Source organism: Hemitrygon akajei, chromosome 26 (assembly GCF_048418815.1).
Source record: "Hemitrygon akajei chromosome 26, sHemAka1.3, whole genome shotgun sequence".
In the NCBI taxonomy this organism is placed as follows: domain Eukaryota; kingdom Metazoa; phylum Chordata; class Chondrichthyes; order Myliobatiformes; family Dasyatidae; genus Hemitrygon; species Hemitrygon akajei.
Window position 1 is genome coordinate 46,624,784 of NC_133149.1, and position 16,846 is coordinate 46,641,629.

At 44.8% G+C, this 16,846-nt stretch overlaps 1 protein-coding gene and 1 long non-coding RNA gene across 9 annotated transcripts in view; one reads left to right on the forward strand and one right to left on the reverse strand.

The window, feature by feature from the left end:
- The window catches only part of slc37a4a (solute carrier family 37 member 4a), a 101,320-nt gene that overhangs the window by 75,619 nt on the left and 8,855 nt on the right, over positions 1-16,846 (forward strand). For all 8 annotated transcript variants that reach the window (XM_073030139.1, XM_073030138.1, XM_073030146.1 and 5 more), the window contains one exon: positions 11,959-12,097. In XM_073030139.1, the coding sequence (XP_072886240.1) occupies positions 11,959-12,097 (139 nt within the window). The remainder of the gene's footprint in view (positions 1-11,958; positions 12,098-16,846) is intronic.
- LOC140716957 (uncharacterized) lies at positions 2,075-9,110 on the reverse strand. Its single transcript, XR_012096396.1, has 3 exons — positions 8,915-9,110; positions 6,780-7,025; positions 2,075-2,999 (listed from the first exon to the last, which is right to left on the reverse strand). It is a non-coding gene; the product is annotated as an uncharacterized lncRNA (long non-coding RNA).

Consider the following 16,846-nt stretch of genomic DNA (forward strand, 5'->3'; position numbering starts at 1 on the left):
ACCTCCAGCACCGTTGCCGGCAGCCCATTCCACGCACTCACCACTCTGAGTAAAAAAACTTACCCGTGACATCTCCTCTGTACCTATTCCCCAGCACCTTAAACCTGTGTCCTCTTGTGGCAACCATTTCAGCCCTGGGGGAAAAGCCTCTGACTATCCACACGATCAGTGCCTCTCATCATCTTCATTATGACCCTATCTATCTGTGATGCCACTTTCACAGTACCCTGGTCAGTCCTACCAAACTGCAGCAACTCGTATTTGTCTGCATTAAATTCCATTTCATATTTTTCAGCCCATTTTTCCAGCTGATGCAGGTCCCTCTGAAAGCCATGATAGTCTTCCTCACTGTCCACTACACCCCCAATCTTGGTGTCATCCACAAATTTACTGATCTAGTTAACCACATTATCATTCAGATCATTGATATAGATGACAAATAACAATGGACCCAGCACCGATCCCTATGGCACTCCACTAGCCACAGGCCTCCAGTCAGAGAGGCAACCAACTACTACCACTCTCTGGCTTCTCCCACAAAGCCAGTGTCGAATCCAATTTACTACCTCATGCTGAGTGACTGAACCTTCTTGATCAACTTCCCATGCGGGACCTTGTCAAATGCCTTGCTAAAGTCCATGTAGACAATATCCACTGCCTTGCCTTCATCCACTTTCCTGGTGACTTCCTCAAAAAAAACTCTATAACATTGGTTAGACACGATCAACCATGCACAAAGCCATGCTGACTATCCCTAATCATTAGTCCATCTATCCAAATACCCATATATCCAGCCCCTTATTTCTGCTAGAGGCCCAGCAATTTCTGCATTTGCCTCCCAAAGGATCTGAGGGAACACCTTGTCAGGCCCTGGGAATTTATCCACCCTGATTTGTCTCAAGACAGCAAACACCTCCTCCTCAGTAATCTGTATAGGGTCTATGAAGTTGATGCCACTTTGCCTCACTTCTATAGACTCTGTGTCTGTCTCCTGAGTAAATACAGATGCAAAAAAAAATATCCATTTAAGATCTTCCCCATCTCTCTTGGCTCCATGCATGGATTACCATTCTGATCTTCCAGAGGACCAATTTTGTCCCTTGCTATCCTTTTGTTCTGAGCATATCTGTAGAATCCGTTAGGATTCTCCTTCACCTTGTCTGCTTGGGCAACCTCATGCCTTCGTTTAGCCTTCCTGATTTCTTACTTAAGTGTCTCTTACGTTTCTTGTATCTCATAAGCACCTTCTTTGTTTCTACCTGCCTATACCTGCTATGCACCTCCTTTTATTTTCTCTTAACCAGTGCCTCACTATCTCCTGAAAAACAAGGTTCCCTACACTTGTTATCTTTACCTTTTCTGACAGGCACGTACAAACTTCGTACTCTGAAAATTTTGTTACTGAAGGCCTTCCACTTTCCAAGTACACCTTTGCCAGAAAACACCCTGTACAAATCTACACTTGCCAGGTTCTACCTGATACCATCTACCTGATAATAGGCCTTTCTCCAATTTAGAATCTCAACCCCTGGACCAGACCTATCTTTTTGCATATTTACTTTGAAACTAATGGCATTGCAGGCACTGAATGCAAAGTGTTCCCCTACACAAACTTTTGTCACCTGCCCTGTCTCATTCCTTGATAGCAGATCCAGTATTGCACACTCTCATTGGGATTTCTACGTACTGATGAAGGAAACTTTCCTGAACACATTTGACAAACTCTATTCCATCTAGTCCTTTTATAGTATGGGATTCCCAGTTAATATGTGGAAAGTTAGAATCACCTACTATAACAGGGGTAGGCAACCTTAAGTACAAATGATATTCTAGTATGCATTATTCATTAATTTGAGGCAATACATAACTAGATGTATTTAAATAGATAATTCCCATATTTCAAGTTTTTTTTAATGGCATTTATCTGGCCCACCGTCCGCTCATTAATACGCGATCCAGCCCACAGAAGCAAAAAGGTTGCCGATGTCGTGGTTACTTGAAATGACTTGGAGACACAGACAATTCTTCGAGAAGTTTAAGCCTTTATTTGCAAACAAAGGCTGAGGCAATCAATGAACTTGTCACCGAAAGCCCACCGAGCTCCGGTGTACAGCATTCTTTATCGTAATTTCTTATCTCAGTTACATTTCGGTTTTATCAGCATACCCAATCAATTTTTTGTTGCATATCATCTATATATGAATTAATTAATCGCTCTTGCCTAGCCCGCGGTACGTCACCATTGTTTTTCACCCGTTCGCATTGGGGCCTTATTCGTGGCCAAGATTATGTTTTTCAGACAACCTCCCTCACAGTACAATCCTGCTCGCAGCATCCTGTCCGCCACCGTTATCTCGTACTAAACAAAGGCTGAGTGTAATACATGGGATACATTTCAGCTAATGGTGTTGCAAAACAAGCAGGTGTACTGTAAGTGCCATAATATGCAGCTAAGAGAGTACAAAGTATCTAGTGAAAACAACACATAACTAAATGTGCCTAGTAAAATAATACATATTAATATTCGGTACCTAGAAGTGATTACATAGTATAGTAAATAGCTAATACATAGTGATTATAGTTCAGGTATATATAATGATTATGTCAGGTATATTTCTCAATATAATCCCCCCTTTGAGACCCACAGGGTCTCACACAGAAAGAGAACACTCAGAGGCCGTGCACCAAAGCCAAAATAAAGTCCAGCATTTTAATCCCAAATTTGGGTCAACTACAATCTCCATACTCGGAGCTCAAAATGATCTCTCTCTGTTATCCTAGGCTGTTGAGCCAAAAACCTGTCCCTCCATAGCTGAGACAGGAAAAAAGTCTTAGACACCTTACAGACTAGTGTCCACATTATTAACACCTTCCAGTCCGCTTGATGCATCGTGCAGACTGTAACAGTACATCATCGGCTTTTCTCCTTGTCTAGGGTCAGATTCAACAATTTCCAGGAGCATCGGGAATTGTTTTGCTGTCGCACACATTATGAAAGTCTTGAGACATGGAAGAAAACAGCACAGAATAAATGCACAACTTATCAGCACAATGCCTGCAGTCATTGCCAATTTAATCAGCCACGCACCCCATCCCCCAGTTTGCTTTCTGACCAGTCAAACCACTGATGCCCAAATCCTGCATTCTGTTTGACCTCCTTCCGCAGATCCTTTAATTTATTCATTGCTCTGGTGAAAGACCCTTCTGGGCTAGTATTGTTCGGTATGAAAGTGCAGCATTGTTCTCCAAACATCACACACACACCCCCTTTTTCTGCCAAAAGCCAATCCAGTACCTGTCTGTTTTGCCACGCCACCCTGCTAGTTGCATCCAGCTGTTGCCCTAAGGCCTCCAGCACATCGTCAGTGTAGTTGATGAACCTCTGTTGATTGTAGTATATATAATTTATCCATTCAACATTTTTGCTTACCCCTATCACAGGTATGATAGCTTCCCAGTGAGCATCTCATGCGGTGTCAGGCATGTCACTCGATTAGTTTGCATGTGGTAACTCATCAATGCTAACGGTAAAGCATCGACCCAATTAAGTTTAGTGTCTGCACAAATTTTGTTTAGTTTGGCCTTCAGAGTGCCATTGATTCTTTCCACCATGCCCTGTGACTGTGGGTGGTACACACATCCAAACCTTTGTTTTATTCTCAGTACTTGTAATACCAATTTGACCACCTTTTGGATGAAGGCCGAACCGTTGTCCGAGATAACCTCCGAAGGTATTCCAAACCTTGGGATCACTTCATTTGTCAGGAACCTTACCACTGTTCCTGCCCCTTGATCCTTCGAGGGTATTGCCTCTACCCATCTGCTGAACCTGTCAATTACCACCAGAATGTATCTTTTTCCTCTTACCGTCTTTATCATATCTACGTAGTCGATTACCAGATGTCGAAATGGTCCTTCAGGCACGGGTATGTGACCTATTGGGGTTGCAATCCCCCTTCGAACATTATTCTGTGCACAAACCTCACACTGTGCTAAAATATAGTCTACCGAAGCCTGTAAGTAAGGCGACCAGAAACCATCCTTTTTTATTTTCCTTATTACTTCCCCCCCTTGCACAATGGTCCACTCCATGTGCTTCTGAAATTAGGATAGTCAACAAAGGAGTAGGAGCTACCAACAAACCGTCTTCCGTGCTTCACAGGCCTTCTAAGTTCTGCTTGGCCCCCCCCGTCGCCTCCACATTGTCTGTTCTGCCAACGTTGCCCTACCTTGCATTTCAACCAGGTCCTCTATCATGGGTTCCGGCTCTAGGCTTACCTGGGGTGCAATAATAACTGATGTACACCCAGACGCTTTCCTGGCTGCTTTGCTTTTCCTGTGCCTGTCTCTTGTGTTAGAACCGCTGTGACATAACCCTCCTGTCAGTTGGATACATACAAATGAAAAACCTTCTCGTAGTCAGGCAAAGCTGGTGCTGACTGCAATTCCTGCTTAATAGTATTGAAAGCTATCTCCGTCTCTCCATTCCACTGTAAGCCGTTCTTCAAATTTGTATGTCCTGCTTCTTTCATTATCTTTCTCAAAGGTGCCACAATCTCAGCATATTCTCCTATCCAATCTGAGCTATATCCTGTCATTCCCAGAAACGTCAACATCTGCCCTACTGTTTGGGGCTTTGGAGCCTTCGTTATCGCCTCAATCTGACTCGGCGCTACTGCCTTTACGCCTTTAGATACCATCCTTCCTAAATATTCCACCTGCTGCTTACAAAATTGCAGCTTTTTCTTAGATACTTTATGTCCTCCATACGCCAGTTTCTCTAAAAGTATCTCAGTATCCCGTTCACACTGCTCTTCACTTTCAGAGCAAATCAACAAATCATCCACATACTGTATCAGTGTACTTTCCAGCGAAATGCCATCCAAATCTTCCTTCAATACTTTATTTAAAAACATGTGGTGAATGCTTAAATCCTTGTGGCATTCTAGTGTAGGTGTATTGGTTGCCTCTGTATGTAAATGCAAACAAATACTGACACTGTTCGGCTAGGGGAATGCTGAAGAAAGCCGAACACAAATCAATTACTGAAAAGTAGCTTGCTTCTGGCGGGATATTAGTCAGCAGTGTGTGTGGATTCGGGACCACTGCTGCCAAATCCTCCACTACCTCATTCACTGCTCGTAAGTCATGCACCAGTCTCCATTTAGACCTGTCCGCTTTTGGGACAGGCAACAGCGGAGTATTGCAGGGGCTGTTTACTCTCTTAAGTACTCCTGCCCTTAACAGTCCCTGTATCGTCGGCGCTATACCTTCCTCTGCTTCCAGTCTTAAAGGATATTGTGGTCTCCTAGGTGGAACTGCTCCTTTCTTTAACCTTACCTCCACCGGACTGGCTGTTTCTATTTTCCCCACGTCCGTGTCATGTTGCGACCACAGAATAGATGGCAACTTGTCCAATATTTTATTTTTCTGCCGACCCCTTGCCTGCCCCAACAACGGCATGTGTGGCTGAGGAGTTACTTCAACTTCCTTCAGAGTTCCTGTCACATCTATGTCTACCCCTATCTTAATGTAGTTGTTGTCTCCGGATATCCATACCTCAGGCATAACCTTTCTCCAAACCGTTACGGTGTTTACCTGCTTTACCATGGGTCCTAAGTCTTTAGACTGGTATCCCTCATTTACCAGCAAGGTTATGTGGGGTACAGCTTCCGGTATCCTGTACCATTCTTTCAAGAAGGTATTCCACCTGACTTGCAGGGCTGCCCCCTGCTTCCCAATTACTATGGCTTCCCCTTTTAGGTGTTGTCGAATATCTGTCCTCATGTTCCATCTCCTCTCTACCTCCTTATTCTAAGCCTCATCGAAAATTACAGTACAATGTAACTCAGATTTGGGCGCTACAGCCTCAGGTAATATGGCCTGCACGCCCTGTTTCCACTTTTCCCAGGTATCCCAGATCTGATCTTCTATGTCCCCTATCCAAAAAAACATTGGCTCTCTTATCTTCTCGCACTATCAATTGAGCCCCTGCTCTTTCCACACTTAACCCATTTCTGGTGCATTCTAATTTTAATTCCAGTTTCAATAAAGCATCTCTGCCTAACAAATTAATGGGAGTTCCTTTAGATACTAGTACTGGTAAGACAATTCCTTTATTTCCCATTTTCAAATGCACTGGAGCCGTGCACTGTGTCAACTGTGTTTTCCCCGAGAACCCTACCGTCTTTATAAACTTTCCTGACATGGGAAGGTGAAGGGCATACTGTGGCTGTACGCAAGTGTACGTGGCTCCAGTATCTATCATCATTGCTGTCAGTTGCCCTTCTAACATAACCTGAACTATAGGTTCCTCCTCTGCCTCCCTCGTTATCATTGGGTAATGTCCCTTCCCACTCGAGTTCTTGGGGCACCCCTAATACCTTGCATAGGGGTTTACAGGTCCGCTTGGACCCCCAGGAGCCGGCATGTGGCCAAACTGTGGCTCCCTTGCCATCGGCTCCTGCTGATATGAGACAGGCCATGGTTTAAATGGGCAGTCTCTCTTCATGTGTCCAGGCTGGCTGCATCCCCAGCACAATCTTTCTGCCGCTCTTTCCCCCTGTCTCCTCTCTAATCCTGTTTGCCCATAAACTCCTCTGTCCCCCTCCTTGGGACTTACAGTCCTGTCTGGGCTGTTGCTTAACTCTACTCTGTCCCCAATAAGGCATCTGTGGAAATGTTCTGCCGGAGACATTCATTATTGGCATGGGGTTTTCTGGCCCTTGACTGACAGAATGACCAGTTCCTCCATCTAATGGTGTAATGGCTGTACTCACACTAGTGGTGGCTGGCAGCATCTTTTTGCTTTTGTCTTTGTCCTTCTTTTTCAGTTCTTCGAGCTGCATTTGCAATAGCTTTCGCTGCACCTCTTCTTGCTGCTCAGCCAGCTTTCGTTTGTCTCTCCGATATTTCTCCACTGCGTGGACTACGTGATCACTGAATGCTCGTGGGGTCAGTGATGACAGCCCAACCACCTCCTCCAATTTAGACTTGACCTGCGGAGGCATTGCATCCAAAATGCTCTGTCAGAACAGTGAGTTCAGAAACAAGCTATTTTCCACCTCTTGCTCAGTCTCCAGTCTCCACTTTTTCAAATGGTTTTCTACATAGGCTGCTGGGTTTTCAGTGTCTCCCAGTAGTTCCCCCTTTAAGGCTTTGGGGTCTACTCTGGGTGGATAAAGCTTCCTGAGGGCCTGCCATACCCTCTGTCTCACTGGATCAAAATTGGCCCCATCAGTCTGTGGACTGTCCACATTCTGTAAGCCAGCCATCTCCATCAGTTCTTTCAACTTGGAAGTTCCCATCAATCTTATCAGCAGTGCCTTCAAATCTCCCATAGCCAACAATTGTCCCATTGTTTCCTCCTCAAAGGCTCTAATCCACTTTCCTGCCCCCTCGTGCAGACCAGGCAGAGTATTTTTCAGCCCTTCCAGGTCCTGGGATCCCCAAGGGATATACTGTATTTGTCCTGATCCCTTTACCAGCAGTGGCAGCATTTCCTTCTCCCCGTTCCATGTAATCAAGCTTCCTTCCTCACTTGGTTCTTTATCTATTGCTGGCCCTAGTACTACTGGCTGCCACTCATACCTTCCTGGGGTATACCTTCTTCCTTGCTCCTTCTCCACTCTAGTCCCCTCTTCCATCTCCAATATCTGCCTCTCCGTCCTCTCTCGTATTTCCTCCAAACTCTCGTCTCCTACCTTCCTCCAACTTCCTCTCAACTCACTCCATTCTTGCTGTCTAGATGATTCCTGTTCTCTTCTAGTCTGTCTGTCTCTACAGTATAACCGATACTCCTCATAATCCCTCTTCTCTCTCAGCTGCTGTAGCCTTTCCACTTCTCTTTCCATCTCCCTTCTTTCCTGTTCCATCTTTATCTTTTCTCCCTCTATCTCGTTCTATATCGCCGCTTTTTTCCTTCTCGTATTTTTTTTTCCCTCCTCGTTATCCCAAACTTGGACTTCTCCCTGCATGTTTACTGTTCCCGTCAGCAGGGGGCACTGCCTAGGGATTCCTTCCTCATTATAGGGAGGGTTTTTTTCTGTTTCTTTCGCATCCGGGTACGGAGCTGAAGCCAGCTTCTCACCGTACCCTCCTCTCTCTCTAACAGGCTGTTTTTCCAGCACCTTAGTATCTTCCTCGTTTGTAATCAATATTCTACCTGTCCTCCTCAGCCTTTCTCCCTCCGTTCTGAAGAGTTTTAGCACTTCCATTTCTCGTTCTCTTTTTTGCCCTCTTTTCTTAGATTTATCTTTTGGTTTGTAATTTTTTAATTAGTGCCTCCATTTCTTTGCACAAACTTACATCAAACGTTCCTTCTCTTGGCCACTTTGTGACCAGGTTTTTGGCTCTTTATTCCCATTTTTCTGAAGTTTTTGTGATCTCATATTTAATTAACGGGAATTTTTTGCTCAGAATCTCTACTGCCGTTCCTTTACCTGTCGTGTTATTCTCTCTTTTTAAGGTATTTCAGAGATTCACAGTTTGTTTACTGGATAATATTATTTACTCTAATACTATGCCTAGTCTATTCTGTTCTGCCCGTGCAGACCTCTATTCAGAGCGGTACCCACAGAACTTGCTCTTTGCACCTCGTCTGTTCAGACCCTTATCTCTTAAGGCGGTATCCACGAGGATTTTCTACTCTAATTCTATTCTAGTTTTCCTTACCCTGCCCGTTCAGCCCTTCGCTCTATGCGAAGCGGTATCCACAGGGATTTACTCTACTTTTCCTTACCCTGCCCGTGCAGCCCTTCGCTCTGTGCAAAGCGGTATCCACAGGGATTTACTCAATTTTCCTTACCCTGCCCATGTAGCCCTTCGCTCTGTGCGAAGCGGTATCGACAGGGATTTACCAACACCACGTGGAATTTTTCTTAACTTAACTTCTTATTAACTTATTTGTACTTACCCTCACTGCAGTGTTCTTGATCAATCCTCTGAGCCTCCTCTGTTAACCCCCAATTCTGCCAGATTCTGTGGACTGGAGAGACCCTTCAGCAGTGGTTCCACACTTCTGAGACTCCAAGACCTCCCCAAAGCCAACAGAATTCTTAGTCCAAATTGTCGCAAAAAGCGCTTTCCTTTTGTTTGGGTGCACCCGTAATTCTGTTAGCCTTATGGGGGTCCCTAGAGGACTGGGAAGCGTCCCCAGTCTGCCGTTTCCTTTCCGCGGGTCTCTTTCTGACCCTGCTCGCGGTCGCCAATTTTGTCGTGGTTACTTGAAATGACTTGGAGACACAGACAATTCTTCAAGAAAAGTAAGCCTTTATTTGCAAACAAAGGCTGAGGCAATCAATGAACTTGTCACCGAAAGCCCACCGAGCTCCGGTGTACAGCATTCTTTATAGTAATTTCTTATCTCAGTTACAGTTCGGTTTTATTAGCATACCCAATCAATTTTTTGTTGCATATCATCTATATATGAATTAATTAATCGCTCTTGCCTAGCCCGCGGTCCGTCACCATTGTTTTTCACCCGTTCGCATTGGGGCCTTATTCGTGGCCAAGATTATGTTTTCCAGACAACCACCCTCACAGTACATTCCTGCTCGCAGCATCCTGTCCGCCACCGTTATCTCGTACTAAACAAAGGCTGAGTGTAATACATGGGGTACATCGCAGCTAATGGTGTTGCAAAACAAGCAGGTGGTCTGTAAGTGTCATAATATGCAGCTAAGAGAGTACAAAGTATCTAGTGAAAACAACACATAACAAAATGTGCCTAGTAAAATAATACATATTAATATTCGGTACCTAGAAGTGATTACATAGTATAGTAAATAGCTAATACATAGTGATTATAGTTCAGGTATATATAATGATTATGTCAGGTATATTTCTCAATACCGACCCCTGTACTATAACAACCTTATGATTCTTGCAACAGTCTGCAATCTCTTTATAAATTTTTTCCTCTAAATCCCTCAGACTGTTGGGTGGTTTATAATATAGTCCCATTAACATGGTCATAACTTTCTTTTTTCTCAGTTCCATCCATAATGCCTCACTAGTAGAGCTCTCCAGTCTGTCCTGACTGAGCACTGCCGTATGTCATAATGACTGCAATATCATAATTCCATGTGTGATCCATGCCCTGAACTCATCTGCCTTTCCTATGATACTTGTTGCATTGAAATATTTGCAATTCAGAACACTAGTCCCACCATGCTCAACCTTTTGGTTCCTAACTTTGAGGTCTTAGCAATGTCTGCCTCCACAACCTCACCACTAACTGTCTGGCACTCTGGTTTCCATCCCCCTGCAACTCTAGTTTAAACCAAACCTGCCCCCCCCCCCCACCTTTTGCAGACTAGCAAACCTTCCCGCTAGGATATTAGTCCCCCTCCAGTTCAGGGGCAAACAGTTTCTTCTGTACAAGTCCCACCTTCCATGGAAGAGAGACCAATGATCCAAAAATCTGAAACACACCCTCCTACACCAACTCCTTAGCCACCTGTTAAATTGCATAATCTTCCTATTTCTGGCCTTACTAATACGTGGCATGTGTAGTAGTCCTGCGATCACAACCCTGGAGGCCCTGCCCTGTAACCTAGCACCTAACTCCCAGAATTCCCGATGCAGAACCTTGTCTCTCTTCCTACACGTGTCATTGGCACCTACATAGATCAGGACTTCTGGCTGCTCACCTCCCACTTGAGGACTCGATCCAAGATGTCCCGGACGCCAGTGCCCAGGAGGCAACATACCATCTGGGGATTTATGTTACCCTAACAAACGAATCCCCTATCACCACTTTACACCTCTTCTCCCCACTTTCCTTCTACGTCAGAGAGGCAGACTCAGTGCTGGAGACCCAACCACTGTGACTTTTCTCTGTTTGATAATTCTGCCCCCCCCCCACGACAATATCCAAAGTGATACACCAGTTGTTGAGAGGGGTGGCCAAAGGGTTTTGATACACTGGCTCCTTAACCCCTTTCCCCTTCCTGACTGTCACCCAGTTTCCTGTGTCCTACACCTTGGGTGTAACTACCACTCTGTATGTCCTATCTATCATGCCCTCAGCCTCTTGATTGACGTGGCGTTTATCCAGTTCCAGCTCCAACACTTCTCACGGGTGTAGTCATCAATGACACTGAAGGTCTCCCTGCCTTCCCATATCCTGCAAGAGGAGCATTCCACTATCCTGTCTGGCATCTCTACTTTACTACCTGAGCAAATATAAAGAGGGGAAGCTCTACCCACAGTTTATTGCTTTCACTGACTAGAGGGAGACTCAATGCCAGAGACCTGACTACTGTGACTTCCCTCTGTTCAATCATTCCCCCCCCCCCCCGACAATATCCAAAGTGATACACCTGTTGTGGAGGGGGATGGCCACAGGGTTATTATACACTGGCTCCTTGGGTGTAACTACCTCTGTATGTGTCCTATTTATCACACCCTCGGCCTCCCGAATGATCCAGAGTTCATCCAGTTCCAGCTCCAACATGGATTGTTAGAAACTTCAGCTGGATGCACTTCTCGCAGTAGTAGTTGTCAGGGACACTGGAGATCTCCCTGCCTTCCCACATCCCTGTAAAAGGAACGTTGAACTATCCTGCCTGGCATCTCCACTGTTTTAACTGAGCAGATATAAAGAAGGAAAATCAATAAACTGTGAGGGAGAAAGAAGCTCTAATTGCAGCTTTTTTTTTTAACCTTCCCTCACTGAAGCCTGGAAGAGCTAAAGCCTCAAAATCTCCACTCTAACTCTGGCCACTCCAATGATGGTCACTCTGCTTGCCCCTGCCTTACTTTAATGTCTCCTTGCTAATAAATCCCAAACGCTGATTGGCTGCTGCTCAAAGTTCCAACTGCTGCAAGTTACTGCCTTTTCCACTCAATCAACAAACCTGAGTGGATTGCATCTTCTCAGGTCAAATTGCATTTGTATTTGCTCTGTATATTAAGTCACTTTTCTCCCTCCACCCTTTGTTTTTTTTCTCTTAGTTATGGATTCTGACTTTGGGAGTCGTGTTTGGGTTCTGTTCGTATGGGCCAATTGCACTGTTTGGAGTGATTGCCAATGAGTCTGCACCTTCTAACCTGTCTGGCACGTCACATGCCATTGTTGCTCTCATGGCGAACGGTGAGTCCAGAACTGAATACCTGCCGAAACTGGCTACTATGACCAGTTTTTAATACAGGGAAAATTGTTGTAGTCAGCATAACTGTATAGCTTTGTTACTGCCTGAATTTAGACACCTTGTGCAGAATTTGAAGTTTCTTCTTGTAGAAAGGAACATTCTAAAGGACCATATAAAGATTAGCCATATTTGTCATGTACATTGAAACTTAGTGAAATATGTTGTTTGGAGCTAATCAATATCAGTGAGGATTGTCCTGAAAACAGCTCATAAGTGTTGCAACCCTTCCAGCGCCAACATAGCCCTAACCCTTAGCATACATCTCTGGAATGTTTATCGAGAGGGAATTTCTGACTGAGGCTGACAAAGGTGTTGGAGACATCCTAAGGTTAACAAAGCAAACCTTGACTGATCAGTGCACTTCAGCAACCATGCTTCCTGGTGGGCAGGGATTGCAAAACCTTTCTCATCTTCACAGGTTCACCAGTTCCCCGAATTAACTGATTGCAAACACAGCATCAGACAACACTTTCATCAAACTGGTGCAAGAATGAACTTGAATAATTTTGAATGTGAAATGAATATTTGGGAGGAGAGTAGGTTTTCTATGTTTCTATGAAAATTAACCCTACAGCACAATACAGGCCCTTCAGCCCACAAAGCTGTGCTGAACGTGTCTTTAGAAATTACCTAGGGTTACCCACAGACCTCTTTCTAAGCTTCATGTACCTATCCAGGAGTTTCTTAAAAGACCCTATCATATCTGCCTCTACCACCATCACCGGCAGCCCATTCCACACACTCACCACTCTCTTTCATAAAAAAAAAACTTACCTGAAGTCTCTTCTGTATCTACCTCCAAGCACCTTAAAACTGTGCCCTCTTGTGCTAAACATTTCAGCCCGAGGAAAAAGCCTCTGACTATCCACATGATCAATGCCCCTCATCATCTTATACACCTCTATCAGGTCACCTCTCATCCTTGTTCGCTCCAAGGAGAAAAGGCTGAGTTCACTCAACCTATTCTCATAAGGCATGCTCCCCAATTCAGGCAACATCCTTGTAAATCTCCTCTGCACCCTTTCTATGGTTTCCACATCCTTCCTGAAGTGAGGCAACCGGAACTGAGCACAGTACTCCAAGTGGGGTCTAATATTACACCTGTAACATTACCTCTCAGATCCTAAACTCAATCCCACGATTGATGAAGGCCAATGCACCATATGCCTTCTTAACCACAGTCAACCTGCGCAGCAGCTTTGAGTGCCCTATGGACTCGGACCCCAAGATCCCTTTGATCCTCCACACTGCCAAGAGTCTTACCATTAATATTATATTCTGCCATCGTATTTAACCTACCAAAATGAACCACCTCACACTTCTTTGGGTTAAACTCCATCTGCCACTTCTCAGCCTAGTTTTGCATCCTATTGATGTCCCACTGTAACCTCTGACAGCCCTTCACACTATCCACAACATCCCCAAACTTTGTGTCATCAGCAAATTTACTCACCCATCCTCCACTTCCTCATCCAGGTCATTTATAAAAATCACAAAGAGTAAGGGTCCCTGAACAGATCCCTGAGGCACTCCACTGGCCACTGACCTCCATGCAGAATATGACCCGTCTATAACCACTCTTTTCCTTCTGTGGGCAAGCCAGTTCTGGATCCACAAAGCAATGTCCCCTTGGATCCCATGCCTCCTTACTTTCTCAATATGCATTGCATGGGGTACCTTTTCAAATGTCTTGCTGAAATCCATATACACTACATCTTCTGTTCTTTGTGTTTAGTCACATCATCAAAAAAATCAATCAGGCTTGTAAGTCACGACCTGCCTTTGAAAAAGCCATGCTGAATATTCCTAATCATTATACCTCTCCAAATGTTTATAAATCATGCCTCTCAGGATCTTCTCCATCAGCTTACCAACCACTGAAGTAAGACTCACTGGCCTGTAATGTCCTGGGCTATCCCTGCTCCCTTTCTTGAATAATGGAACAACATCCGCAACCCTCCTATCCTCCGGAACCTCTCCCGTCCCCATTGATGATGCAAAGATCATTGCCAGAGGCTCAGCAATCTCCTCCCTCGCCTCCCACAGTAGCCTGGGTACATCTCGTCCAGTCCCCGGCGACTTATCCAACTTGATGCTTTCCAAAAGCTCCTTAATATCCTATTCCTTAATATCTACATGTTCAAGCTTTTCAGTCCACTGCAAGTCATCCCTACAATCGTCAAGATCCTTTTCTGTAGTGAATACTGAATCCAAGTATTCATTAAGTACCTCCGCTATCTCCTCCGGTTCCATACACTTTTCCACTGTCACATTTGATTGGTCCTATTCTCCCAGGTCTTATCCTCTTGCTCTTCACATACTTGTAGAATGCCTTGGGGTTTTCCTTAATTCTGCCCGCCAAGGCCTTCTCATGGCCCCTTCTGGCTCTCCTATTTTCCTTCTTAAGCTCCTTCCTGCTAGTCTTAATCTTCTAGATCTCTATCATTACCTAGCTTTGTGAACCTTTCGTATGCTCTTCTTTTCTTCTTGACTAGATTTTCAATAGCCTTTGTACACCATGGTTCCTGTACCCTACCATCCTTTCCCTGTCTCCTTAGAACCTACCTGTGCAGAATGTCATGCAAATATCCCCTGAACATTTGCCACATTTCAGCCGTACATTTACCTGAGAACATCTGTTTCCAATTTATGCTTCCAAGTTCCTGCCTGATAGCCTCGTATTTCCCTTTACTCCAATTAAACAATCCCCTAACTTGTCTGTACCTATCCCTCTCCAATGCTATGGTTAAGGAGATAGAATTATGATCACTATCTGCAAAATGCTCTCCCACTGAGAGATTTGACACCTGACCAGGTTCATTTCCCAATACCAGATCAAGTACAGCCTCTCCTCTTGTAGGCTTATCTACATATTGTGTCAAGAAACCTTCCTGAACACACCTAACAAACTCCACCCCATCTGAACTCCTTGCTCTTGGGAGATACCAAACGATATTTGGAAAATTAATATCTCCCACCACAACAACCCTGTTATTATTACACCTTTCCAGAATCTGTCTTCCTATCTGCTACTTGATGTCCCTGTTACTATTGGGTGGTCTATAAAAAACACCCAGTAGAGTTATTGACCCCTTGATGTTCCTAACCTCCACCCACAGAGACTCCGTAGACAACCCCTCCATGGCTTCCTCCTTTTTTTGCAGCAGTGACACTATCTCTGATCAACAGTGCCATGCTCCCACCTCTTTTGCCTCCCTCCTTGTCCTTTCTGAAACATCTAAAGCCTGGCACTCGAAGTAAGCATTCCTGCCCCTGAGCCATCCAAGTCTCTGTAATGGCCACAACATCATAGCTCCAAGTCCTGATCCATGCTCTAAGCTCATCCGCTTTGTTCATAAGGCCTTTAGCATTATCATGGAAAAGGACAGAATCAGAGAAGACAGGAAAATTTTTAATTGGGGAAGGGCAAATTATGAGGCTATAAGGCTAGAACTTGCGGGTGTGAATTGGGATGATGTTTTTGCAGGGAAATGTACTATGGACATGTGGTCAATGTTTAGGGATCTCTTGCAGGATGTTAGGGATAAATTTGTCCCAGTGAGGAAGATAAAGAATGGTAGGGTGAAGGAACCATGGGTGACAAGGGAGGTGGAAAATCTAGTCAGGTGGAAGAAGGCAGCATACATGAGATTTAGGAAACAAGGATCAGATGGGTCTATTGAGGAATATAGGGTAGCAAGAAAGGAGCTTAAGAAGGGGCTGAGGAGAGCAAGAAGGGGGCATGAGAAGGCCTTGGCGAGTAGGGTAAAGGAAAACCCCAAGGCATTCTTCAATTATGTGAAGAACAAAAGGATGACTGGAGTAAAGGTAGGACCGATTAGGGATAAAAGTGGGAAGATGTGCCTGGAGGCTGTAGAAGTGAGCGAGGTCCTCAATGAATACTTCTCTTCGGTATTCACTAATGAGAGGGAACTTGATGATGGTGAGGACAATATGAGTGACGTTGATGTTCTGGAGCATGTTGATATTAAGGGAGAGGAGGTGTTGGAGTTGTTAAAATACATTAGGACGGATAAGTCCCCGGGGCCTGACGGAATATTCCCCAGGCTGCTCCACGAGGCAAGGGAAGAGATTGCTGAGCCTCTGGCTAGGATCTTTACGTCCTCGTTATCCATGGGAATGGTACCGGAGGATTGGAGGGAGGTGAATGTTGCCCCCTTGTTCAGAAAAGGTAGTAGGGATAGTCTGGGTAATTATAGAAGTGAGCTTTACATCTGTGGTAGAAAAGCTGTTGGAAAAGATTCTTAGAGGTAGGATCTGTGGTCTGATCAGGGACAGTCAGCATGGCTTTGTGAAGGGCAGATCGTGTCTAACAAGCCTGATAGAGTTCTCTGAGGAGGTGACCAGGCATATAGATGAGGGTAGTGCAGTGGATGTGATCTATATGGATTTTAGTAAGGCATTTGACAAGGTTCCACGCGGTAGGCTTATTCAGAAAGTCAGAAGGCATGGGATCCAGGGAAGTTTGGCCAGGTGGATTCAGAATTGGCTTGCCTGTAGAAAGCAGAGGGTTGTGGTGGAGGGAGTACATTCGGATTGGAGGATTGTGACTTGTGGTGTCCCACAAGGATCTGTTCTGGGACCTCTACTTTTCGTGATTTTTATTAACGACCTGGATGTGGGGGTAGAAGGGTAAGTTGGCAAGTTTGCAGACGATACAAAGGTTGGTG